This window comes from Cervus canadensis, chromosome 11 (genome assembly GCF_019320065.1).
Source record: "Cervus canadensis isolate Bull #8, Minnesota chromosome 11, ASM1932006v1, whole genome shotgun sequence".
Classification (NCBI taxonomy): domain Eukaryota; kingdom Metazoa; phylum Chordata; class Mammalia; order Artiodactyla; family Cervidae; genus Cervus; species Cervus canadensis.
This window is the reverse complement of record NC_057396.1, coordinates 21,083,522-21,109,858: the sequence shown is the minus strand read 5'-3', so window position 1 is coordinate 21,109,858 and position 26,337 is coordinate 21,083,522. Positions and strand designations below refer to the sequence as shown.

Genomic DNA, 26,337 nt, shown 5'->3' with positions numbered 1-26,337 from the left:
TGCAATGAAGAGCAGCCCCTGCTCGCCACAGCCAGAGAAAGTCCAAAAGCCTGTGCATGGCAACAAAGATCCAGCATGGCCAAATAAATAAAATTCTTTTTTTAAAGTCCACTTCTGATTCCTTAAAGGACATGTGCTTACCCTTCCCCAAGGTCCCTCAGATTTAACTCAACTAACATCATAGTCAACTCCCCTCAACTCAAGATAGAGCCTGGAAATCTCATATATTTGTGTAGCATTTTGCAATTCCTTGTGCCTTTACCTCCAAAACTTCATTTAATCTTCACAGTAACGTTGGAGATAGGTTGGACAAGTATTAACTCCATCTTTTCCAAACACTGCAACCAGGCCTCAGAGAGGTTAAGGACTCGTCCAGTCACATAGCTGCCAGGTAGCAGGGTAAGTAGGACCACAGATTTTTGGAACTTTGGTCTGGGACTCTTTGGCATTCGCTATACCATGAAGGTCCTGCCTCCTACCTGAAAAGAGTCAACTGATTGTACTGAGAAGTGGAAGAGCAGTGGCCCTTATTGGACTTTTTGCTTGGGGACCTGGGGTCCAGAGGTGACCCTGTCAGTTTCAGAGTGGACCTGGGGCAACTGTAAGGGAGCAGTGCCTTTTGGGGATGGGGGTGGGAGAGCAAGGGGGGCGGTTAGAGAAATAGATTACATCTGTGTTTGTGAGAGTTCAGCGCAGAAAGAGATTCCCCCTGCTTTGGCACTTGAAGCAGAAGACAGTTTAAGAGAAGGGCATGTTACAGCATCCTTGCAAGGGGTGGACAAAGGCGCCGGGTGGTGCTTGCAGGAATGATTCCCCTGAACCTTCAAGAACTCCCTGCCAGGGAGCTTACCACCCACCACTCACCCCACTGAATTAAAGCCCTCGTGCCACAATGGCAGGCCAGGCTCAAAGAGACTACTGCCTCGCAAATGTCATTAGGGCTATGTCTTGGCACTTCAGAGCTGGAAAAGAGAGGTCGAAGTCACTGCTGAAAAACCTGATGGTTCTAGTGCAACGCCAGCAGAAAACAACAAAAGGGGCAGGACAGGTATTAGGCAAAATCTAGTTCCCAACTAGACCCATTATTTATCAGAGTCTGGGAAAGTCTCATGACCAATAAAAACCAACTGGCGAGCACTCTGAAAATCCATGTTCAGGTCTGGAGCAGATATTCAAAAAGTCTTTATTAGTATAGGAACAACCAGAGTGAACAGTCATAGGCAAAACCCACTCAGACGGCACGTCTCTCAAGAACTCTCCACGTGCTTCATGGTAGAGTTGAGAACTTCCATCCCGTGAAGCTCTCTCAGCTGAGCAGCAAACCTGTTATAATTAAAGCACAAACTCCAGGATATAAATGCCAGAGCACAGACATCTGGTGCCCAGAGGCATCGCCCTGGCTCAGGAAGAAGCTGGCTGGGAAGGCAGGATAGGGTAGATGCTGTTTCTCTGAAGATCAAAGTGGGGAGCCCCCAGGAGGCCCACAGAACACAGCAACACCCGTTGTGTGAGTGGGGAGCCCCTAGGAGGCCCAGGGAACACGGCAATGCCCGCTGCGTGAGTGGAGAGCCTCCAGGAGGTCCACGGAACACGGCAACGCCCGCTGAATGAATGGGGAGCCCCCAGGAAGCCCACGGAACATGGCAACACCCACTGAGTGAGTGGGGAGCCCCAGGAAGCCCACGGAACATGGCAACACCCACTGAGTGAGTGGGGAGCCCCCAGGAGGCCCAGGGAACACGGCAATGCCTGCTGAATGAATGGGGAGCCCCCAGGAAGCCCACGGAACACGGCAACGCCCTCTGCGTGAGTGGGGAGCCCCCAGGAAGCCCACGGAACACGGCAACGCCCGCTGCATGAGTGGGGAGCCCCAGGAAGCCCACGGAACACAGCAACACCCCTGCGTGAGTGGGGAGCCCCCAGGAGGCCCAGGGAACAGGGCAATGCCTGCGGCACTAGTGGCGGATATGCCAGGGACCCGTCGGGGCCTGCTTTCAGGGACTGCCTGGCAGGCTGCCATGGTGAGCCCATCCTACTTAAGGCACCTTGTTTTCTGTAGAAGAAAGCTTTCATCCATTCCTTCCATTTGAACAATCAGAACTTGGAAGGACTTTAGGTGTGACCTAGGCCAGCTCCCACATTTTCCAGAGGAGGGATCGGAGGGTGAGGCTGGGCGAGAAGGAAGCGAGCTGGCCACAGCCCCTCCCTGTCTGCGGAAGGCACCCCTCCGGGGCCAGGGCTCCACGCTCAGGCACACGGGCACCTTCGAGGAGCACGAGGATCAGGACCAAGCGGAGTGGGAGCCCGCGCTGAGACGGGCACGGGCACGCAGAGGCCCTGGGCCTGGCTCGTCGGCTGCTCTGCATCGCGCTGCCCCCCACCCCGCTCGCCTGTTTGCCCCCGCTCGAGAACGTACCCTGCAGGGCACTCTTCCATATGCTTAGGCCCCAAGCAAAAAAAAAAAAAAAATGAAGTTAGAGGTTTGTTTCTGGAAAAGCAGAGGAGACAGAAAGGCAGGAGAGAGAGGTGGGGATGGTGCGAGGAGAGGGAGGAGGAGAGGAGAGAGGAGACCGCGGGAGCTGAGCAGAGAGAAGACGCTGGGGGTGCCAGGAAAGACCCCTGCCCCACGCTGTGTCCCCTCGCCGGCTTCAGCCTGAGCGCGCCCCAGTGTCCTGGGCGGGGCGGGGCCAGGAGGGAGGGGTGTGGTTCCTCCAGAGAAGGAGCTGGCTCCCCTTGTCCTTGAGTACCTGGGCTCCGCAGTGCACAGCTTCCCCAGGGCGATGCCCGCGTTCAGCTGCACGGCTGTCTGCCGGGCATCGCTGCCTGCCAGCTTCAGGAGGACGGGCACGATGTCCGTGGACAGCAGGGACGAGGCCATGCGCGGCACCTCCATGCAGTTTCCCAGGCAGAGGGCGGCGTTGCCCACCAGGATCTCGTCCTCCGAGTCCAGCAGCTGCATCAGAACCCCGAGCTCTATGGGGCGGAGGAGAACAGGCAGGGAGGCTGGCAGGGGGACGTGGTGGGCACAGAGAGGGGGCGGTGGAAGGCCAGCCGTGTCACCCGCTCGACGAATCCCTACTGAGTGCGCCGAAGCTCCTCGGCTCCTGGCCGGGTCTCTGAGGGGCCTCAGGAGCCCCCAGGACTCAGCCGTCCCAGGAATGCAGGCCTGGCCTCAGCCAGGTCTGTCCTCTCTACCTCCCGTGCAGAACCTCTGCGCTCCTCTCGACATCCCCTGCCTGAGCGGGAGGCCGGGAGCCGGTGCCCTGGACCTGTGGGGCCGGGACAAGGCTCCATAGGGAAGGGTCCTGCCCCCCACTCGGTGGACCCCTCAGTTCCCAAGGGGTGGGAAGGTGAGCGGCAGCAGGCCCTGCCCCCCTGACGGCAGCGGTTTGGTGATTAGACCACAGCCGCACTGGACTCCCCATCACGCGTGGTCATAGGTGTTTCCCCCCGGGAAGGGAGAGGACCCGCGTCAGGTCGTCTAAGGAGAGTGCTTTGGAAACGATCTTAGTTCGAGCTGTTTCCCAGCTGAGTCTCTGGCATGGGTGCGGTGTCCATGAGCTTCCGAAGGCTAACTAAAGGCTTTCAGAGCCGGAGGTGAGGCGACAGGGTCCCCGGAACACACTGCAGCGGGGCGGGGAGGCATGGCGCAACCTCCTCGGTCTCTCCTCCCTCCTCGCGCACAGCGCCCTCTGCAGCTTCGAGGCTAGACTAACCTCCAAGTTAATGTGGGCTCTGCTTAATGAAAAGATCACTTACTTTTATCCAGTCTTATCACTTCTTCTCGTGCTTCGTGATAACTGTTTGTGCAGATGGCGAGTATCTTTACTGCGTAACGTGACGCAGTCTGGCCTCCTGCCTAGATTTCAGAGTGCAATGAGAACAAGAAAACCAATGCTATGGTTGTTCCTGGCCGAAAATGACAGTGAGTAGCTGGGATTATGTTCATGGCTTCTTAAACTTCTGAGAGAGTGCTGCTGACAATACGTGTGCTTCCGGGCAAGGGGGCCTGGCCCCTGCTGGGGTGCAGGGTCACTCACATCCTCCCTAGAACGGCCTGCAGCCCCCTTTAAATGGAGACCTGTCATGGACACCCGAGTAATTATCTGTGGAAGGCTTTAGGAGTGAGGGGCTGAGAAAAGAATGATGCTGTCAATCGGCAGATCTACCAAGAAGGGAGGCAATGGCCCTCCCATGTCATTTCAACATTTGAGAATGAGGGCTGACTTGCTAGGGCTGTCAGACTGACAGGTCTGCATGGAGAACGTCACGAACCTAGATCATTTTAAGAGATGATAACTGTCAAATCATAACCGTTAGAATCACCCTATGCAGGGGTCTTTAAAATGCATGTGTGAGGAAACGCATGCATAATGCACACACATGTGTATATGGAATCAGCAGGCTCCGCTGGGTATGCAAGAGTGATACCTAGTAAATGATAACCATCACCCATGTGGCAGCCTAAACTCAGACCCATTCTGCCCCCTCGATATCACCCCTGCCCCAGTAGGAGCCCCCTCACAGAGCACCCTTCTTAGTGCCACTCAGCCTAGGCGTTGATGAATAAGTCTCCTGTGGGGTCATCAAGCTAACTCAGGTGAGTGAACCTCACTGGGCATGTATATTGCAGCTGGGATCCAGGATGCAACCTAGTAACTGATCTCCTGGCTCAGGAGAATCCAGCTAACTCTTGTGCTTCTGTGTGTGTGCTAAGTCCCTCAGTAGTGTCTGACTCTTTTGACCCCATGGACTGCAGCCTGGCAGGCTCCTCTGTCCATGGGATTTTCCACTGCACTCATATTGCAGGGAAAATCTGAACATACTTTTAAAAATCACGTGGTTACTCTGAAGCCTGCATATTTCATAAATGGAGTTACCCCCCAACCTTTCCAGGAAACTGGAAAGAGCATTGTGAGCAGGAAAACATGAACAGAACCAGGGCCTGAGAAACCTTGTTGAAGCCACTCAGACCATCTTTTTTGAAGACAGAGGCCATGCATTTTTTAAAGTTAGGCTTTAGTGGTAAGCATTTTTATGGATTTGCCTAATGAACCATTATTTGTCCAACAATCTTCCATTGCTAGTCAGAGTAGTCTAGGTGAATAGGCAGAAGGGAAACCTCATTCAAGAAGGTTAGAAACTAGCAGAGGGGAAATGGCAGGACCTTTGCTGAACAAAGCCCTCCTTAACTCTGTTCCCCAAATAAAAGATGACACTCCTGGAAATTCAGGCGGTTGTAACTAATGAAGTTATTTTACCTTCAGGAATTTAATCATCTTCTTCACCACTCCTGCTCTGAGGGCCTCCTCAACAATTTTCAGAGAGGAAGAAAGGGTGCGGCTGAGAACGCCAGCAGCTCTCTGAGTGAAGCAGAAAGGAAAGGGTGACTAAACGTTCCCATGGGGAGAGGGGCAAGAAAAGGGTAGGGCATTAAGGGGTGCAAACTACTATGTACAAAATAAATAAGCTACAAGGCTATGCTGTACACTGCAGGGGATACAGCCAATAGTTTATCATAACTATATATGGAACACCACCTTTAAAAATTGTGAATCACTATGCCATACACCTGAAACTTACATAAAATTGTATACCAACTAGCCAATGGGAATTTGCTGTATGGCTCAGGAGACTCAAACAGGGGCTCTGTACCAACCGAGAGGGGTGGGATGGGGAGGGAGATGGGAGGGAGGCTCAAAAGGGAGGGGGTATATGTACACCTATGACTGACTCACATTGAGGTTTGACAGAAAACAACAAAATTCTGTAATGCAATTATCCTTCAATAAAAAAAAAAAAGAAAAAAATTTTATACCAACTATACCTCAATAAAATTTTTTTTTCTTAAAATGCTGATGACGTTTTAAAGTGAACAAGTAGTTTGGTGAGGCAAGAATCATTAGTGTTAGATGCAAAATATGTACCTTGATTTTAAAAATGCAATGGCTGAGTAACTGATAGCAAGTCCTGATGTTTACAGTAAAGCTACTGGGTAGCCAATTCAAACTGAAAGCTGCCAACATGGCCCTTGGGCACAGAGAGGCTCAGCTCATTCCAGCTTCACAAAGGACCAGCATTCACCCCTCAGCAAGGAAGTCCTGCCCTGTATTCCTGTGGGGCTCTGATACCAGCAGGACCCTTATTACACGGTAGACTTCCTGGATTGATCCTCTGGGACTTTTATCTTTCCTGAATCTTTTTATTCTAATTTCTAGGAGACTTTATTGATTTTTATTTTCCAGTTCTGAATTTTTTTAATAGCAAGTTGTTACTCTTTTATGGCCATAACACCATTTTGAATCTTTCTGAAGATACAAATGATAGCTATTAGTTTTTTCCTCTCTTTCCAACATCATCTCTATTTTTTTTCTGGACTCAAATTTTCTGCTTCCTCTGCTTTGCTTGTTTATTGGTATGGCTTTCCTGAAATGCCTCGTGACTCTCAGCTTGCAAGTCACATTTATGAGAAAAGCAGTTATGTCTGGGTATGCTGTGTTTATGGGGAGTCTGTCCACTCACAGGTGGAGAGGTGGCACTCTCAAATACTAGAAAGTAAACATTCTTTCTCTGGCCTTTCAATTCCTTAAGGAAAAAAAAGCTCATGTTTTATGCTCGAGGAAGAGATGCCTGGCTACCAAATGTAGCCCACTCATCTCCTACTTCTGTCTTCTGCTGTTTGTAGTTGGCAGTTTGACTTCTGTCTTCTCCATAGAACTGCAAGGTACACTGGTCGCCTACCAGCTGTGCTCCCCTCATCTGCCCTCTACACGAAGGTGCTTCCCGTGCCGCCTCATTATTATCAGTCTTTCAGCTGTTCTCCATCATCCAGAAATCGGCTATAGTAACTTACCCATCAGAGAGATAACTTACCCACCAGGTCCACCAGCCAGAAGACCCCAAGTCCCCAAGAACAGCGATGCTTACCACTTTTGGGTTCATCCAACTTTTTTGAGGATCTGATTAAAACCGTGGTGCACCCCTCAAGCCCCATGAAAATGCACATACACGCAGAATTTTCTATACAGTTGCTGGGGGTCTCAGGGAACCTGAAGAACCCACCACCTCTTCCTGGAGCCCAGGTTAAACACTTTGCCCTGTAAGTCTGGATTGACTGCAGGGAAGTTGGCAGCTTGCTGGTCACACACAGGATTCATTGGACCTACTCAGAACCTTTCACAACTCTTGAACCAGTCCCTAGGCTGTGACCCTTGAAGGGCTGGTTTCCCAGATCTGCCCTGGATGTGACCCCAATTGTTTCTCCAGGTTTAGAGGCCTAATAGGCTGACCTAATAGGCAGAAAAGTTGGGGTGATTCCTAATGTGAGTGAAGAACACATCCCAGGATGATGGCAAACAGCCTCTTGAATCATATCAACACTCTCCTCCTGATATACTGTGCTAACCACAGGCCTTAGTTTTCTTATCTAAATGTCAGAAACAGAAGCAAGAAAGCCATTCCAGAATTTATCTCCAAGGCGGCTAAAACCATTGTGTACAAACTCCTCCAGAATCACTGGCTTTAAAATATGTGCCCAGCTTTTTTTGACTATGGAGAAAAGATTCTAAATAAAATCATTTGGCCTGTCCAAGTCACGCAAGGATGGTTTGATATGGGACAAATCAGATAGATGACCTGGTATCAGCTGTTAAGCTCCACACCTTCAAGAAAAAGGATTCTGAACTGGAGTTCCTAGATTCCAGGGCATCCACATTCAGGGGTCTCCAAATCCCCTGAACCAGTAGGCAGACTCAGTATTTCTGTGCTTATGGGCATCGTTTTGAGGAGTATGTCTGACCCATGCCTCAGAGAGTCAGAAGAAGCTCAAAGGCATGGTGACCACAGAACAAAACAAACGAGAACAACAAAGGAAGCGGTTTCTGGATTTCCCTGGGGGAAGCTTACTGTGAGGATTCCTCCATCCTGGCTATTCAGCAGAGACAGGCACTTCTTGCTCACCTCCATGGCCCAAACCTACAACAACAGGCAGTATGAGAAGGAGCTTGCCTCTCCAGGTCACGGTCATCTGCAGATTCCTTCTGGGCGCTCATGCAGAACCAACCACTCCCCACTCTCTCCTTCTCGCCACCGCCAGGTCAGTCCCCATCTGCTTCACAACATCTGCGATTGCTCTCATTTCTTTCCCACGTCCATCTCCCCCAACTACGAGGGCCACATCATATTTGACTGTGTAAATGCAGAACTTAGCACCGTGTGCAGCGCCCTGGACACTCAGCTGGTTTGCAGAATGAATAACTGACAGAGTGACTCATCCATCCCTGAGCGGAGCAGGGGTGGAACCTCCGCCCAGCGTTCCCCATTCCCAATGCCAGGGTTTGAGTGCCCTGCTTCTAGCCTCTACAGGGCAACGAGAGCAGTTCTAAGCAACAGAATGTGTTACGGTAGGGAGAAAAGAATCCGGTACCTCGGAGACAAGGGGGGACTGAAGACACAGGTTCATCACGAGCCCCAGGAGGGCATACATGATGTCCCTGAACAGGTCCACATCCTCCTCACACTTGGCCTTGGGAAACAAAACAAGGTGATCAGTGATCTTGTCATGGTCACCTGTTCCCCTTGGTGATGGTCCCAGATCTCTCACACTCCCTAAAGGGCCAGTGTCACGAACTGAAGTGAGGCAGGAAAATCAGAGACCCATTTATAGCACAGACTGTCTGGCGCCTCTGCTGTGGGGCTCTGGCCCTGCGTTCAAATTGCGGAGGGAGCTGCTGAAACGGGTGCTCAAGCTAGCTCCACAGGGAACCCTCCAGATGTCTCCAGGGTGGAGGAGACTTGATCTGGAGAATTCTTTAAGGCCAGCTGTCCATCAAATCTAGGGTTATAGAAGCGGTAAGCCACTGGCCCCTGCACCCTCAAACAGAATTTTTAGAAAAGTCAGATAATTAATGAGAAGCCCATGGCCCCAAAGCAGGTAGAAAACTAGCTCTGAACAGAAAAGCTGAAATACCATGAGGCCCAAGCAGGCAGCCCCAAAGTCTTCGGAGGCAGACATCTGTCTTTGGGCGGTGGCCTCAGCACTGAAGTTCCCCATGATGGCAAGACACTGGCAGAGAGCTGATACGTTGGTGACCTTGGGATCTCTCTTCTGAAAGGGAAGGAAGAGAAAGCGAATCTGCAGAGAGCAGAGGAATAATGCCGGAATCATCTCCAGGGGTGTCCTTCACGCTCCAAAACATCTGGGAACCAGATGGCCTGATGTCACATGGGGATGTTAGTGGGGTCACGCCGACAGAAAGGAAGGAGGCACACAGCGGGGCAGACCCCAAAGCGCCCCAGCCTGGTCCCAGTCACTCCACCAACCAACTGGGGGCACTGGGGCAAGTCCTGTCCCTTCCCAGAGCTTCCATTTCCACATCTATGAAATACCAGGATGTTGATGCACCCTCAAAGGACCCCTGAGAATTGTACGGTTCACTGGGGACAGGTCTCGTCACAGCACGCTCTTTTGGAGGACTCCCCCACTACCCCCCAACACTTGCACCTTTCTCCCTCATCGACTCCAACCATCACACCTGCTCTCCTGATCAGGATGACAATTCAGGGGACAGGGTTGCATGAGGTACTTATGACGCTGGCCACCTGATGCAAAGAGCCAACTCACTGGAAAAGACTGATGCTGGGAAAGATTGAGGGCAGGAAGAGAAGGGGATAGCAGAGGACAAGATGGTTGGATGGCATCACTGACTCAATGGACATGAGTTTGAGCAAGCTTTGAGAGTTGGTAATGGACAGGGAAGCCTGGCGTGCTACAGTCCATGGGGTCACAAAGAGTCTGACACGGTTGAGCGGCTGATCAACAACAGTTCAATAACTTATGACAGGACTTTGGTCAGAAGGGGACTGGTGGAGACCGACAAACTCTCCGCCATCACCGCCTACAGCCTTCCTCCCCTGCAACCAGCCCTGCCCATGAACCTTCTCCACCTGCCCCCACAGCAACTGTTCCAATAACCAAGACTTGTATAAATTCCAGCTGTGAATAAATGATCAATCAACCTGAGAGGCAACAGGAGTTCTAGCAGGCAAACCCCTGCTGAAACAGCCCCGCGCACACTCCCAAGAGGGTCTGTCGCAGGTGACAAGACAAGGGTTTGCTCACCAGCACGCCCGTCAGCACCGGAAGGACGTCTGGAAGGCTGGTCTGGAACCAGACTTGAAATCTGTCAAGAGAACATCAGCCATGACTTATTTCTACACCGTGCAAGTAAAACATAAGTGCAATGTCTCGGGTAACGGAGCCAATCATCCAGCTGTGGGCCCCTGTGATTTGCTCCTGCGTGAAGGAGTCACTGGGAAGTAGAAAAGGTCATCACTGGGTAGGTCATGTGGCTTTACTCTACTTCTAAGCCTGGAGACTGACCTTTGATGTGAAACAACACATCTCAGAGGGTGGCTCTCTTCTGCAGAAGCTGCTGGAATCCTGAGGTTTCTGCAGGTTGACTTCGCACCACCCCTGCCCTCCCCTGGCTCCGAGTTACACGGTGTAAGCACATTTACATGTCGCAGCTGTCAGGAGGGCCCCATGGCACGTACACCTCCACCTGATACTCGGGTAGTACTGCCCCCAGCCCCTGCCGATGGCCAGTAGCCGGCTACCTGCATGAGGATCTCTCACGCTATATGACCATTTCTAGGTAAGATGCCATAATGTTGGTGAGGAAATTAATAACAAAACAAGATGCATTAAAAAAAATGAAAAGTTATGAAAATCTAAGATCTTTACTGTCTTCTCCAGCATCAGCTAAAGAAAAAAACAAAGGCAGGAGGCTGGCTACCCATTATGCCACTGGCAGCCCAGGAGGGTTCCCCTGTGTTTCCGTGTTTCTCCTCCCTCCCCATCCCTTTCTCTTTTTCTTCCTCCTTCTCTTTCCTATTTATTCAACATACATCTGCCAGGCAGTTCCTATTAGGCACTGATTAGGGGAAGAAGCTTCACCAGCACAGAACAATGGTAGGTTCGCTTACTATGAGAGGTGCAGTTCTAAGTATATGACGGCTTCCAATCCTGTTGAGGGCCGGGCCCCCCACACGCAGAGGGATTGGGACAGAAGTGGTGACCACAGCCCCTGGGGACATCAGCTCTCCTATGCAGGGAATCCTGTGATGCTCAGTCGGCCTAACCTCCTGTGTGCCGCACATTTTGGAAGATCAGACAGTGCAGCAGAGGCTGAAGAGGAGATGTCAATTTCTGGCAAGAAAAATTACCTTTCTTGCAGAGCCAAGTCGGTGAGCAGTCCCATGGCTGAGTTGGCCTTTTTATCTGAGAAGTCAAGGAACGACACCAGAGCTTCCAACAACCTGCAAACACACGTAACACCTTCAGGATGGGCTGACCTCCAGCTCACAGCATCCCCAGCGAGGGGGCCTGGCGTGGAGACCAGGAGGAGTCACACCTGAGCAAAGTGAGCTGAGAGGGCTGCTCGTGCCCCCAGGAAGCCCAGCCCTTGCCCTCCCCAGTGAGGCAGGTACTGTCCCGTGAGAACAGTTCTACCACTTAATGTGCGGTTCCAGGGGCGTGAACAGGTTTACCCTGCATTCACTGATCATCAGACGCTGACCTGGAAGGCCTCTGGTGCCTCTACCGTGTGACTCTGGCTCGGCCAAGCTGAATCACACAGATGACATCCAAATGGCATGCTTACTAATGTGCGCTGATGACTAAGTGGGGGCCCCTTAATGAAGCGGGGGATGGATTAAAGACTTAACAAGATTTTGACAGGTTGCTGAATACATGAGATGAAATTTCAGAGAGTTAAACTCAAAGTCCTTCCCTGAGAGCTGGGAAATCTGTTTAAGTAACAGAATTGGGAGACCTGGTTGATAACTGACTCACGTGAAAAAGACTTAAGATTTTTACCCAACTGCTAACCCAGGATATGAGCAAACAGTCTGGTGCGCCTGCCACAAAGCATAATGGAATATCAGGCTGCCTCAAGGGCTGACCAGCACCAGGACGATGGAGTGGAAGTCACGTGTCCATCCAGCAGACCCATACCGAGCACCTACAGCGTGCCGAGGGCTGCACTTGATTCTGGGACACCAGGCTGAGCGTCTGGCCTCCTACGGTGACATGTGTCAGGTGACAGGATAGAAACAGGCACATGCCAAGTGGGCACGGAGCCCAGCTGGCAAGAGCTGCGGGAGGATGGAGATGAGGAGGTGAGGAGGACACTCCCGCATCACTCGAAAGTGGAGCGTTGGCTACTCGTCCCTTTGTCCAGGCAGTCAACAGCACTCGCTGGCACTGACTGTGTGCCAAGTAGGAAAAGGACAAGGTCCCAGCTCCAAGGGGCTTGCAGGCCCGTGTCAGGCATGTGGGGACAGGAGCTGAGCATCCGAGGCAGAGGGCACAGCAGTCAGAGAGATGACAAGGCGTCAAACAGCAGAGGCACACTCGGGGACTGCTAGTGGTTCCTCACAGCTAGTGCATAGGGTGTCCTGCTAGTGGACAGGGAGCAGCCAGCCTGGGTCACAATGGACTGTCTACGGCCTTCTGGAATGTCTGTACTTTCCCTGGGCAGCCTGAATCCCAAGTGTGGGTGGTGGATGACTTGCTTGGTGGGGGTGTGTGGACAGGGTTGGGCTGCAGGCTTTTGAGGCCCTCTCAGTCTCTGAGTGAGAGGAGATTTCACGAAGTTGCATTTTATAATTTTATTTATTTATTTTTGGGGGCTGTGCTGGGTTGTCATTGCTGTGTGGGCTTTTCTCTAGTTGTGGTGCAAGGGCTTCTCATTGCAGCGGCTTCTCTCGTTGTGGAGCATGGGCTCTGGGGCGTGTGGGTTCAGTAGCTGCAGCTCCTGGGCTCTAGAGGACAGACTCAATAGTCGTGGTACGCGCTTAGCTGCTCTGCGCCTGTGGGATCTTCCTGGACCAGGGATCAAACCCACGTCTCCTGCATTGGCAGGTGGATTCTTTACTGCTGAACTACCAGGGAAGCCCAGAAGCTGCATTTAAATAAAGTCCCCAGGTGATTCCTAGACACTCTATTTCTCAGATGTTCAAGAACTAGTCTAGTAGGCAGTAGAAAGTCCTTTCAGCGTTTTAAGTAGGAAAATAACAGGACAGATGTGCATTCAGGACAAATCCCTTTGGTGGTGCAGCAGAGGTGGATTAGAGCAGGTGGCACAGGAGGCAGGGAATCCAGTAGGGGAGAGCTGGGACTGTTCAGACATCAAGGTCAAGGCATGAGCTGGGACGGGGCCAAGTAAGGCGTACAGTCGACAAGAACGAGGCCTCATGATGACCTAGAGGGCATGCCTGAGATGCTGCAGGAGAGAGAGGAAATGCATCCGGGAGATGCTGAGGAGGCAGGACTGACAAGTACCATCTCCTGAGGGGTGTGGGGCGGGAGCCATCCAGGGAGCTCCCAGGATTCTGGCCTAGGCAGCAAGGCAGATGGAAATGCCATATACGAAGACAGGAAGTTCACCCAAGCGGTGTGGGTTTGAAGAACTACTTTTGAATCACTAAGTTTGTGATAACATTACTAAGTTTACGGTAAAATTACTAAGATTATGATAAAATTACTAAGTTTATGATAAAATTACTAAGTTTATGATACTTTGGATGTTGTGATGGAGGTGCCCAGTGACAGAAGGATGCTTCCTTCTAACATCTGAGAGAGAGACTTAGGCATGATAACTGGGGCCATGGACAAGAAGAGGGCCAGAAGAGGATGTTGGGGTCCCTGACCTGGAAAGATGACAGCATAAGGGGGCTCGCCAAGGGAGCCAAGAAGGAATAGCAGAGGGTAGGAGGAGGGCCAGAAAGAATGACATCATCACGAGCAGATGCCATGAGGCTACAATGGGAGATAAAGACAGAAAAGAGCCCATCAGATTGGGTTCGTATATTCAGGAGCATGGCCTCCAGTCACCCACAGGTATGGTACTGGGTTTATTTAGCAGCTTGTTCTGGGAGGGGGCTGGAAGACAAACCACCTGAGGAATAGTTGAGGAAACAAGGATGCTTGGGCTGGAAAATGTCAGTGTCTCTGGACACATCAAGCAGTGGAGAGAGGGGGAGTGGATACAATCCGCAGGCCTTCGACAGATAGAACTGAGGCCTCAGTACAGAAGGAAGACCTGCCCTGGGGTGGTGGGGGCAGGCAGCTTGTGTTTGGTGTAAGGAATCATCTTATATCAATCAGAACTGTTCCAGAACTGGGCACGCTCCTCTCCTTGGCTGGGGAGAGACCCCCCCCCCCACCACCTATGAGCTGCTGTGGCGCCCATCCCAGTCAAAAGTAGAAGAGAATGCAAATGCTGGAATCTTCCCTGCAGCGCCTCACACACAGGCCTTTTGGGAAACCGCAGAGGGGACACTGTGCTAGGTGGGGCTGGACTGGATTGCTGCTGTGGTCCCTCCGCACTGGGGGTTCTGCAAAACCCCAAGTTCCTCAGGAGAACGGTCAGTGTTCCTGCTGTCAGAAATCATTTATTTCCCTCAGTTCAGATTCTTCCCTCACCAAAGCAAACCTGTTTTCTTTAGTCTTGCGATGAATACTAATTAACCTGAGTGGCGCAGAAGAGGAGCCGGGGGTCTGACATTCTCTGGGTTTTGTACTTGGAGACATAAATGAGACAAAATGCACTCCCTAACTGGACACAGATGGCAGGTCTGTCCTTTTTTCATGGCAGATGTTCTGCTCTGCTGACCTGCAGCTGATGGAAAAGGAGAGGTACCACAGGTCAGAAAATGGTCTAAATGACCAATAAGTGTGCTTCCCCCTTAGTTTAGGACCCTGAGCAATAGACCCACAAGAAAGAAAGTGATGCAAAAGTCATTATTGAGTCCAAACCACATGTCAGGCATGGTACTAGCTGCTTTCTTTGATGTGGCAGATGCTGTTTGCTGGTGAACCAGACATCCCGTTATCCCCTTTCTGTCCTGCCTGCCTCTGCCTCAGAAGCTGGAACCATCTCCCCTCCAGGGCAGCATGTGACACAATTCTGACCAAAGAGACAGAAAAGCAGTAGCTCCTCTTGATAAAAGGGACAGACCCATTTGGTGCTAACCTGTCTTAAAGAGGGATGTGATGCTTGGAGTTGCAGCAGCCTTATGTGACCATGAGGGAAAGGTCAAGAGAGGGACAGAGACCTTGACCCTGCCGTCATTAAGCCACCAAACCAGCTATTACTATCTTTAGTCTTTTGGTTTATAGAAAAACAAGACGAGTTCTCCTGGTAAGTCAAGAGACTAACCTGTCAAATGCTGCAGAAAAAAGTTTACCTGGCACATAGGCATCATCTCTCTGAAGTTTCACCATAAATCTCTGATACAGATGAGATACCAGGCGCATCAGGGCTAAGCAGTTTACTGGGTCACACAAGCAGAAAGAGACATGTAGAGGCCTGAGGCTCCTGACTGCTTCAATCTAAAGCCCAGCACGTTTCACAAAGGGACACTGGCCTTCACTCTACTGCTGTCCACGCACATTTGTCCCTTCACTTTCTCATATGGGGAGGAAGGTGAGGGTCATGGGACCCGGCCTGTTTCAAACTACCTCATTTCAGAGAACATGTTCCACCTATTTCCAGTTTACCTGGAGACAGATATTAACAAGAAGAGTGGGCACAAGGGTGATAGAGGTTTCTTCGTCTAAAGCAAGTAGGCAGTACTGCACAAGATGACGACAAATGCCAAGAAACTGGAAAAATTCAAATGAAACTCAAGCAATTAAAAAACAAGCTTAGGTGGGGAGTGGGGAAAGCTTATGATAATTGTGGTTGTATTTACTCAAAGAGACCAAAACCAAATGAAAAAACATATGATGAAGGTACTGAGGAAATGACTGCAAAGTCATTTGAAATGTGAAATGCGCTTTTGATGACTTAACTCTGCTAACGACCCATCTACCCGTGTGCGCTGAGCTTCAGGGGCTGCCAAGGCTTGTCCTGTGAGCCACAGGGCTGTGCTGGGCTGAGAAGGGGAGAGCCAGAAGCTAGGCTCATCCCCACGCCATCCTCAGCACCCATGGGCCTCCTCACCAACTTGGGACGGGCACCAGAGCTCTCGGCATGGTCCAAGCAGGTCTGACACGGCTTCAGACTTGGCTGCCTTTCTAACAGGGAACAGACTAGGAGCAAGCTCCACGGCCTGGGAGACAGCTGGCTGAGAGACCCAAGTCACTCTCCGACCCCATCTGTGAAATGGGGGAAGGACACTTATCTTGTCTCCTTCCCAATGAGACAACAGTGAGCAGAATCGGAAGCCAAATTCTGTTTTTAGATTACATAGATTACATTTATAAAGCAAAGGTATAACCGTGGCTGGGCTTCCCAGATGGTGCAGTGGTAAGGAACCACCTGCCTATGCAGGAGACGCAAGGGACTTGGGTTCAGTCCCTGGGTCGGGAGTCCTCTGGAGGAGGAAGTGGCACCCCACTCCAGGATTCTTGCCTGCAGAATCCCATGGACAGAGGAACCTGGCGGGCTACAGTCTGTGAGTTCACAAGAGTTGGATATGACTGAGCTCACACACAGACATGATCACAGCTACTATTTCTTTTAGATTGAACCACATGAAATTGCCAACATGCAAACTTTTCTTGACATAAAAAGTGGCAATTTCACATATTCAAACTAATAATCTTTAGATGGGAAGGCACCAGGCAGAATCACTATGGCCCATTAAAAAAAGAAAAAAAGTTTACTTAGGAAAGAGGTACATTCCATTCCTATCACCTTAAGCCTTGGAAAGATCTACATGTAACAGTATTTGAGATGTGTTGTATTTATTTATACCCTACTCACTCCAAAAAGCATTTAAGGATAAGTAAAATCAGGTAGCATTACCTGAAACAGGAGTAAACGGGGAAAAATAAGAATAGGAGCAGGGTGGAGCCAAGACTGAGGCTAAAAGAGCAGAGGCAAATGGCCCGTTTTACAGGTAGGTTTTGCAAGTGCCGCCATATTTACATGGTCTGCAGTATCTGTTCCCTGGTGGCCCAGTGGTTAAGACTCATGCAGGGAACCCGGGTTCAATCCCCGGCCAGGGTACTTGATCTGACATGCCGCAGCTAAGAGTTTGCATGCCTCAACCAAAGATCCTGCCTGCCACAACTAAGACCTGGTGTAACCAGATAAAGAAACCTGTGAAAAGAAACAAGCTCAGAAGTGACACTGTCCATGGTAGTAAGTTCAGACAGGAGTTTGTCCTGGAGGTCCTTAAGAGGGAGAGTTCCTCTCAAAGCCTCCTTCTGTTTTTTTGTGTTTTTTTTTATCCTTAATCTGGTTGGCTGGCTCCTCTCACATCAGAGATGTGGGAAAGGGGACAGGTCTTAACATGGCAGGTGAAACCTGAGATGCCGCAGGGAAGCTCCCGCCCGCACGCACGCAGAGCCTTACCGGGTCAGGTCAAGGTGGCCGATGATCAGGTTCTGTCCATTCTCCGTCTGGGTGAGCTGCAGCAGCAGCGCCAGGCTCTGCTGCCGGATGGCCGGGACCCTGGAGGTCAGGAGGGAGGGCAGGAGCCCGCCCGTGTCTGGGCGCAGCACAAGCAGGCGCTGGTTCTCCTCTGCAAAACACAGGGCACGTCGGCCTCATGCAGACCACGGCGGTCACACGGGCTCTGTCCTCCCTCCTCTAAACGAGAAACCCAATTCTTCTCCAGGAGGCAGGATAATGAAGGTAAGAGCATGGATTCTAGAAGCAGACTGTTGGGTCTGAATGACCAGGAAATGCCCTTAGCTGAGTTATCAGCTTTCTCATTAGTGGAACAAGGAAGAGGACCAATGTAACAGAGTTGTTATGATGATGAAATGAGTTAATATGTGATGGTGTGGATAGCAGGGACTGGCACATACATATATGTTAGCTAGGATCATTGTTCTTGCCAAAGGCCCCATGGTACACGGTACCTGGAAATGTGAAGAAAGGGAAAGAAATCAGCTGAATGGTGAAAGAGCTTTAGACCATCGATTTTCATCTAATGGCCAAAGCAACCATCTGAGCTCTTTCTAGAAAACTAGAATGACCACATGAGAACATTAATGAATGAAGCACGCTACCCTTCCTGGTCGGTGAACTACTTCTAGGGTGGTAGCATTGGATATGCCCTCTCCCCGTTTTACCCAGTTCATTTTCTAACCCAGTGCATGAATTTATCTGAGAGCAGGCAGAGGGATACAGGCTGGAATACGAGGCTAAGCTCTGAAACAGAGCACAGTTTGTTTAGATTACAGAAAAAAAATGGAAAGTAGCTCACTGTAAACAACTCAAATAACACAAAATGTGCATAAAGTTTCTTCTCTGTAACATCCTCCAGGTAAGCCCTTTCCCTAAGGGGGGCTAGTATTCATATGAATAATGTTAAAACATAATACACCCTTCCCTGTAACTGGCTTTTCTCTCCAGTCAGCACTATATCACAGACCTATTTCCACGTCTTTCCTTTCAAGCATTCCTTTGTCCTATTTAAAAATGTCTCTGTATTTATTGAATTAGATATACCAAGATTCCATTCACCTGAGACAGAGCATTTAAGTCCTAAGTTGTGTCTGACGGTGTATTTCCAGATGTTAAAAACGATGTGACCCCAAGGTTCACAGAAACCAAAGTAGGGTGCAGACTGAGGAAGCAGGGCTGTACAGAGAGATACAGGCCCCATTAGGACTGAGGAAACATCTGGTCACCAAGTCCATCTTCTTAATCTCAGGCAAGGGGATCTATGCAAACACCACCCGGAGCCCACACAGTGTCCTATGAGTAGCAAGGCACCTTGATAAGGATGTTAGTCTGAGCATAATTCCCTTCATGGAAGAGGCCCCCTGATTCTCTAGAACCTAAGATTTCTAGAATTTAAGGTGATTCCTCCACTCTACTAAATGAATAAAAAAAAAATCATATTCTCTCATATTCAGCACTTAACCATTTACAGGCTGCATTCATAAGCTCCCTCGCTGACTTCCCATGCATGGGAGACACAGCTATTACTATTCCCATTTTCACTGTTTTGTGTTCAACGTCAAACATTTTCCCTCATTTGAAAAAACACTTTTTTTTTTTTTAAATGAAACACCTAAAATTTTTATTTACATTGAGGTCACTGAAGTGGCGACTATAAAAATTTAGCAAACCCCGGAAGATGCTAATATGTAAAAAGGGAAGAGTTAGGGTAAATAAAATCTCCAAAGCATGTCACTGTCTCAATATTAAGCACTCAGTATTAACCAGTGTCACAAGAGGCCATCAGGGATGGCCGTAAATCTCATGATGCTGAAATGGGTACTACGGTCAGCAAAAAGGAGCACTATTTTTCAGCACAGAAAAGGAAAAACTCTACCCGCCCCACTGCCAATGCAAGAAGTGAAGCTACTTGTCTGCAAAGAGCAGGGCAAGCACCCAGGTGATGAGACGTGATGCCGACCGTGACCTTGCCCACCGTGGAGGCAGCTATGAGGGTGCAGCGCGAGTCTGCGTGTTTTTTCCAGGGGACGGCCTAGACCTCCACTCTCCAGGGCCTGTCCCAGGGGAACAGTCATGCCTGCCCCTGCCCCTGCTCTGTAACTCTCCCATTCCCAGTGCATTGGTGATGATTGATGGTGGTCCCCTGGCTTACCGTTCTCACCGCACACTGCCTGCCAGAGTCTGAGAACAGATAAGCACACCGTCTCTTCCACGGCATCTTTTCCTGCTGTAGAAAAGCACCTACAGTGGGCAAGGGAGAGACATATTAAAATTGCAGTCTTGATCTTCCTTTCAGTTGGTTTCATTTCACCTCCAGACTCCTCAAATGTGGGTTTCAGCAGGTCACCAGGACCGAGGGACTGCTAAGCCCTGAACTGAGGTCCAGGACAAGGATGCGGCTGAGGAAGCTGGGGCTGCCTGGAAGGAGGACAGTGAGCCAGGGGCCAGGGCGATGGATGCACCAGATGAGCGAACTGTTCACAGGCCTCCTCACGCCCACAAATGTGTGCCAGTGACTCCAACCCATGTCTTGTCCTAATCCCCAGGAATTGCATCAGAACAACTGAAGTACAAAATAAAATTAAAATACATTTAGCAAACTACCTCCTGCCGTATGAGTCTTTGTTCAGATGAAATTATAAATGGGATCAGCCAGGACCCAGCTGATCTCATTTCCTGAAATGATCAGCAAATTCCAAAAGAGGAAAGGAACAAAGAGCTATCTTGCAAAAACGGGTGGGAAAACCCCCAGCAAGAATGGTCATTTCTCTGACTTTGAAGGGCTTGGAGGAACCCTGGCAAGTTTTGCTAACTTCACTCTCTCTACAATTGTTAACTGTGGTCTAACTCAAGCTGCTCCCAGCTCAAGGGTCTCACATGGCACCCGGTACCGACTGAAAGTAGTACTATCTACCACCACGCTGCCTGTGTGCCGAGTGTCTGATTGCATAAGACATGGTTGTCTTTCCTTCCTTTGAGGCCAGGCTGTCTTTGCAAGCATCCCTACCTTCTTATGACCTCATTCTCACTGATGATACTGAATCCATTGTTTGTTCTGAATAAAGTTCGTTCTGTGCCTGAAACAAATTCGGAGAAAACCACATCGTCAGAATCCTGAACTGTCTGCCTGAACCATCTAGCTGTCACAGAGCCAGATAACAGAAAACCAATATGGAATGTCTAGGTCACCAAATCCACAGTTTGGGCAGAAATTAATGCCTCCCATTCTGAAACCTACACCTATCATCAGCCACTTGGTATCACAGTAAGAGGGACATCCTGTTCACAGGAAAGCTGGGTCCAGGTGGCCCTGTGAGTGATCTGACAACTCCTCATTTTGTAAGCTTTAGAGAGTCTCCAGGAGCTGCTTAACCTGCTGGAAGAACTGCCATATCCATCTGTTCTTAAATGTTTATTTCAAAGCTGTTTCCAGGCTCTAGAGAGGAACTGATAATCTTCAAGAAACTACTGCAGGGGTGTTTGAACACCCTCCACTGTACACTAAAGAGAAGTTAGATTCCATCCATTTGTACAAACAAACAACATTCTGGCACTGAGAGACAAGGAAAGTTTCAGTCCTGGGATCACTGATTACAGGAACTGCTAAGAGAGCAGCATGGGTCTCATTAGTGGGAGGATAGCTGATGTTTGCTCTCAAACTCTTTTCACATCCTAAGAAACTATTAAGTGTGACTGGGATGAACTTCATGGTTTATCTTACAAAATTCTGTCTTCCATTCCTCTATAGTTGGGGGGAGGTATGTGGGGATAACACAGGGTGCTTGGGGGTATATATGGGGTATGTGGGGCTTCCCTGGTAGCTCAGCTGGTAAAGAATCCACCTGCAATGCAGGAGACCCCAGTTCGATTCCTGAATTGGGAAGATCCCCTGGAGAAGGAATAGACTACCCACTCCATTATTTTGGGGCTTCCCTGGTGGTTCAGATGGTAAAGAATCTGCCTGCAATGCAGGAGACCCCAGTTCGATTCCTGGGTCAGGAAGAGCCACTGTAGATGGCATAGGCTACCCACTCCAGTATTTGGGGGCTTCCCTGGTGGTTCAGATGGTAAAGAATCCCCCTGTAATGTAGGAGATCTGGGTTTGATCCCTGAGTTGGGACGATCCCCTGGAGAAAGGAAGGGCTACCCACTCCAGCATTCTAGCCTGGAGAATTTCATGGACAGAGGAGCCTGGCTGGCTATAGTACATGGGGTCGCAGAGTCAGACATGACTGAGCAACTTTCGCATGGGGTAAGTGTGGGGTATGCAAATGGTGTGTGGGCATGTGCAGCCCATGGGGAACAGATGAGAGGTGGATGTGTGTGGTGTGTGAATATGCGATATAAGCATATATGGGGTCTGTATCCCACGTGCATGGTGTGTGTGTGTACATGACGTGAGCACATGCTGTGTGTGTGCATGTTAAGTATATATGCAGTGGGTGTATGCTGTGTTTTTTGTTGCATTGTGTGTCTGGTATTTATTGCAGGTGTGTGCAGTGTCAGCAGAGGAGAGGATGGAGCTGGCTGGGTGGGGGACATTTCTTAAGCAACCCCTTTAGCATCTATATTATAATAGATCTTCAATCAATATCTGTGGAAGGAATGGAGGAAGGGATTCTTTGCCTCATATGGTCAGACCTCTAAACTCTGTCCCTTCATACTAGACAACATTCATGAGATCACACACACTGCTGGCTTACAGTCCTTCATCATCTCAGTTAGGATTTCAATCCCCCCTGCGTAGAACAAAGGGATCTGATCAGGCTTGGAAAGAGTCTCCAGGAGATTCTTGGTCGTCACGGCCGAGTTCTTTCCTGAGTCCAGTGACTCCTGGGCTTCCTTCTCTTGAAGGTCTGCTTTCTCCAGAAGATCTACCTGATTCAGGTAATCTAGCAAAACAAGGAGGAGAAGCACAGCAACATCCTAACAAGCAACTCGTGGACCAACCTCTTTCTGAGGATGGAAAGTTGAGAGGCAGAAAGCATGAGAATAATTCAAACTTGTTTTCAGCATGGAAAACTTTTAGGAAGAGTGTACAGTTTCTACTCAGAATCTTAAAACATCTTGGAATCATTTAAGGACAACATCGTTTGCTGTCTAGAAAGCTCTGGGGGAGGATGGTAGAGAAAAGGAGGAAGGCCAAGAACAGAGAAAAAGGAGGCGGGCAGGGTGGTTAATGAGAGGATTGGACTGTGCAGGGCTGGGCAAGGCTGTGCCTGTGGCCAAGCGCAGAGAAGGCGTGGAGGGCACCCCAGAGCCAGAGCAGAGGGGAGGTGCAATTCAAACAAGGACGTCAGCAGGAAGTCTCACCTTTTACCTGTGTCTGCAGCTGGGGGTTTATTTCTAAGATCTTCTGATAACACTCTCTAGACTGGAAGAAAGAAACAAGGCCATGAAGAGTGGCTAGCGGGGAGCGGTGATTATAAGAAAGGCACTGGCTACCACAGGGCTTGGCTTCTTCATTATCTCCTCCCAGCCTCCCCTGCTCCCCTCGTCAGAGGCAGGCATGGGGAACGCAGCGTGCATTTGACATTTTGTTTAGACTTCTCTGGTTCTGTGGGGGCAACGGGCAATATTTCAAAATTCATTTTTTTAAAAAATTTTATTTTATTTTATTTTTTTTTAATTAGTTGGAGGCTAATTACTTCACAACATTTCAGTGGGTTTTGTCATGCATTGATATGAATCAGCCATAGATTTACACGTATTCCCCATCCCGATCCCCCCTCCCACCTCCCTCTCCACCCGATTCCTCTGGGTCTTCCCAGTGCACCAGGCCCGAGCACTTGTCTCATGCATCCCACCTGGGCTGGTGATCTGTTTCACCATAGATAGTATACATGCTGTTCTTTTGAAATATCCCACCCTCACATTCTCCCACAGAGTTCAAAAGTCTGTTCTGTATTTCTGTGTCTCTTTTTCTGTTTTGCATATAGGGTTATCGTTACCATCTTTCTAAATTCCATATATATGTGTTAGTATGCTGTAATGTTCTTTATCTTTCTGGCTTACTTCACTCTGTATAAGGGGCTCCAGTTTCATCCATCTCATTAGGACTGATTCAAATGAATTCTTTTTAACGGCTGAGTAATATTCCATGGTGTATATGTACCACAGCTTCCTTATCCATTCATCTGCTGATGGGCATCTAGGTTGCTTCCATGTCCTGGCTATTATAAACAGTGCTGCGATGAACATTGGGGTGCACGTGTCTCTTTCAGATCTGGTTTCCTCAGTGTGTATGCCCAGAAGTGGGATTGCTGGGTCATATGGCAGTTCTATTTCCAGTTTTTTAAGGAATCTCCACACTGTTCTCCATAGTGGCTGTACTAGTTTGCATTCCCACCAACAGTGTAAGAGGGTTCCCTTTTCTCCACACCCTCTCCAGCATTTATTGCTTGTAGACTTTTGGATAGCAGCCATCCTGACTGGCGTGTAATGGTACCTCATTGTGGTTTTGATTTGCATTTCTCTGATAATGAGTGATGTTGAGCATCTTTTCATGTGTTTGTTAGCCATCTGTATGTCTTCTTTGGAGAAATGTCTGTTTAGTTCTTTGGCCCATTTTTTGATTGGGTCATTTATTTTTCTGGAATTGAGCTGCAGGAGTTGCTTGTATATTTTTGAGATTAATCCTTTGTCTGTTTCTTCATTTGCTATTATTTTCTCCCAATCTGAGGGCTGTCTTTTCACCTTACTTATAGTTTCCTTTGTAGTGCAAAAGCTTTTAAGTTTCATTAGGTCCCATTTGTTTAGTTTTGCTTTTATTTCCAATATTCTGGGAGGTGGGTCATAGAGGATCTTGCTGTGATTTATGTCGGAGAGTGTTTTGCCTATGTTCTCCTCTAGGAGTTTTATAGTTTCTGGTCTTACATTTAGATCTTTAATCCATTTTGAGTTTATTTTTGTGTATGGTGTTAGAAAGTGTTCTAGTTTCATTCTTTTACAAGTGGTTGACCAGTTTTCCCAGCACCACTTGTTAAAGAGGTTGTCTTTTTTCCATTGTATATCCTTGCCTCCTTTGTCAAAGATAAGGTGTCCATAGGTTCATGGATTTATCTCTGGGCTTTCTATTCTGTTCCATTGATCTATATTTCTGTCTTTGTGCCAGTACCATACTGTCTTGATGACTGTGGCTTTGTAGTAGAGTCTGAAGTCAGGCAGGTTGATTCCTCCAGTTCCATTCTTCTTTCTCAAGATTACTTTGGCTATTCGAGGTTTTTTGTATTTCCATACAAATTGTGAAATTCTTTGGTCTAGTTCTGTGAAAAATACCGTTGGTAGCTTGATAGGGATTGCATTGAATCTATAGATTGCTTTGGGTAGAATAGCCATTTTGACAATATTGATTCTTCCAATCCATGAACACAGTATGTTTCTCCATCTGTTTGTGTCCTCTTTGATTTCTTTCATCAGTGTTTTATAGTTTTCTATGTATAGGTCTTTTGTTTCTTTAGGTAGATATACTCCTAAGTATTTTATTCTTTTTGTTGCAATGGTGAATGGTATTGTTTCCTTAATTTCTCTTTCTGTTTTTTCATTGTTAGTATATAGGAATGCAAGGGATTTCTGTGTGTTAATTTTATATCCTGCAACTTTACTATATTCATTGATTAGTTCTAGTAATTTTCTGGTAGAGTCTTTAGGGTTTTCTATGTAGAGGATCATGTCATCTGCAAACAGTGAGAGTTTCACTTCTTCTTTTCCTATCTGGATTCCTTTTACTTCTTTTTCTGCTCTGATTGCTGTGGCCAAAACTTCCAACACTATGTTGAATAGTAGTGGTGAGAGTGGGCACCCTTGTCTTGTTCCTGATTTCAGGGGAAATGCTTTCAATTTTTCACCATTGAGGGTGATGCTTGCTGTGGGTTTGTCATATATAGCTTTTATTATGTTGAGGTATGTTCCTTCTATTCCTGCTTTTTGGAGAGTTTTAATCATAAATGAGTGTTGAATTTTGTCAAAGGCTTTCTCTGCATCTATTGAGATAATCATATGGTTTTTATCTTTCAATTTGTTAATGTGGTGTATTACATTGATTGATTTGCGGATATTAAAGAATCCTTGCATTCCTGGATAAAGCCCACTTGGTCATGGTGTATGATTTTTTTAATATGTTGTTGGATTCTGTTTGCTAGAATTTTGTTAAGGATTTTTGCATCTATGTTCATCAGTGATATTGGCCTGTAGTTTTCTTTTTTTGTGGCATCTTTGTCTGGTTTTGGAATGAGGGTGATGGTGGCCTCATAGAATGAGTTTGGAAGCTTACCTTCATCTGCGATTTTCTGGAAGAGTTTGAGTAAGATAGGTGTTAGCTCTTCTCTAAATTTTTGGTAGAATTCAGCTGTGAAGCCATCTGGTCCTGGGCTTTTGTTTGCTGGAAGATTTTTGATTACAGTTTCAATTTCCTTGCTTGTGATGGGTCTGTTAAGATCTTCTATTTCTTCCTGGTTCAGTTTTGGAAAGTTATACTTTTCTAAGAATTTGTCCATTTCATCCAAGTTGTCCATTTTATTGGCATAGAGCTGCTGGTAGTAGTCTCTTATGATTCTTTGTATTTCAGTGTTGTCTGTTGTGATCTCTCCATTTTCATTTCTAATTTTGTTAATTTGGTTCTTCTCTCTTTGTTTCTTAATGAGTCTTGCTAGTGGTACGGCAAACACTAACGAGTATGAAAGAGGAAATTAATAGTAACACAATAATAGTGGGAGACTTTAATACCCCACTCACAACTATGGATAGATCAACTAAACAGAAAATTAACAAGGAAACACAAACCTTAAATGACACAATGGACCAGCTAGACCTAATTGATATCTATAGGACATTTCACCCCAAAACAATCAACTTGACCTTTTTCTCAAGTGCACACGGAACCTTCTCCAGAATAGATCACATCCTGGGC

General features: G+C 48.3%; 1 protein-coding gene across 2 annotated transcripts in view; it reads right to left on the bottom strand.

Annotated features, from left to right (window-relative positions):
• Positions 1 to 1,152: 1,152 nt before the first annotated feature.
• TTC12 (tetratricopeptide repeat domain 12) overlaps positions 1,153 to 26,337 on the bottom strand; it is a 52,466-nt gene continuing 27,281 nt past the window's right edge. For both annotated transcript variants that reach the window (XM_043482781.1, XM_043482782.1), the window contains 14 exons: positions 22,743 to 22,803; positions 22,133 to 22,321; positions 20,437 to 20,506; positions 19,582 to 19,670; positions 17,370 to 17,538; positions 11,227 to 11,319; positions 10,121 to 10,181; positions 8,969 to 9,106; positions 8,426 to 8,524; positions 7,906 to 7,974; positions 5,262 to 5,363; positions 3,760 to 3,859; positions 2,748 to 2,973; positions 1,153 to 1,323 (listed from right to left, as the gene is read on the bottom strand). In XM_043482781.1, the coding sequence (XP_043338716.1) occupies positions 1,248 to 1,323; positions 2,748 to 2,973; positions 3,760 to 3,859; positions 5,262 to 5,363; positions 7,906 to 7,974; positions 8,426 to 8,524; positions 8,969 to 9,106; positions 10,121 to 10,181; positions 11,227 to 11,319; positions 17,370 to 17,538; positions 19,582 to 19,670; positions 20,437 to 20,506; positions 22,133 to 22,321; positions 22,743 to 22,803 (1,542 nt within the window). In that variant the 3' untranslated portion in view covers positions 1,153 to 1,247. The remainder of the gene's footprint in view (positions 1,324 to 2,747; positions 2,974 to 3,759; positions 3,860 to 5,261; positions 5,364 to 7,905; positions 7,975 to 8,425; positions 8,525 to 8,968; positions 9,107 to 10,120; positions 10,182 to 11,226; positions 11,320 to 17,369; positions 17,539 to 19,581; positions 19,671 to 20,436; positions 20,507 to 22,132; positions 22,322 to 22,742; positions 22,804 to 26,337) is intronic.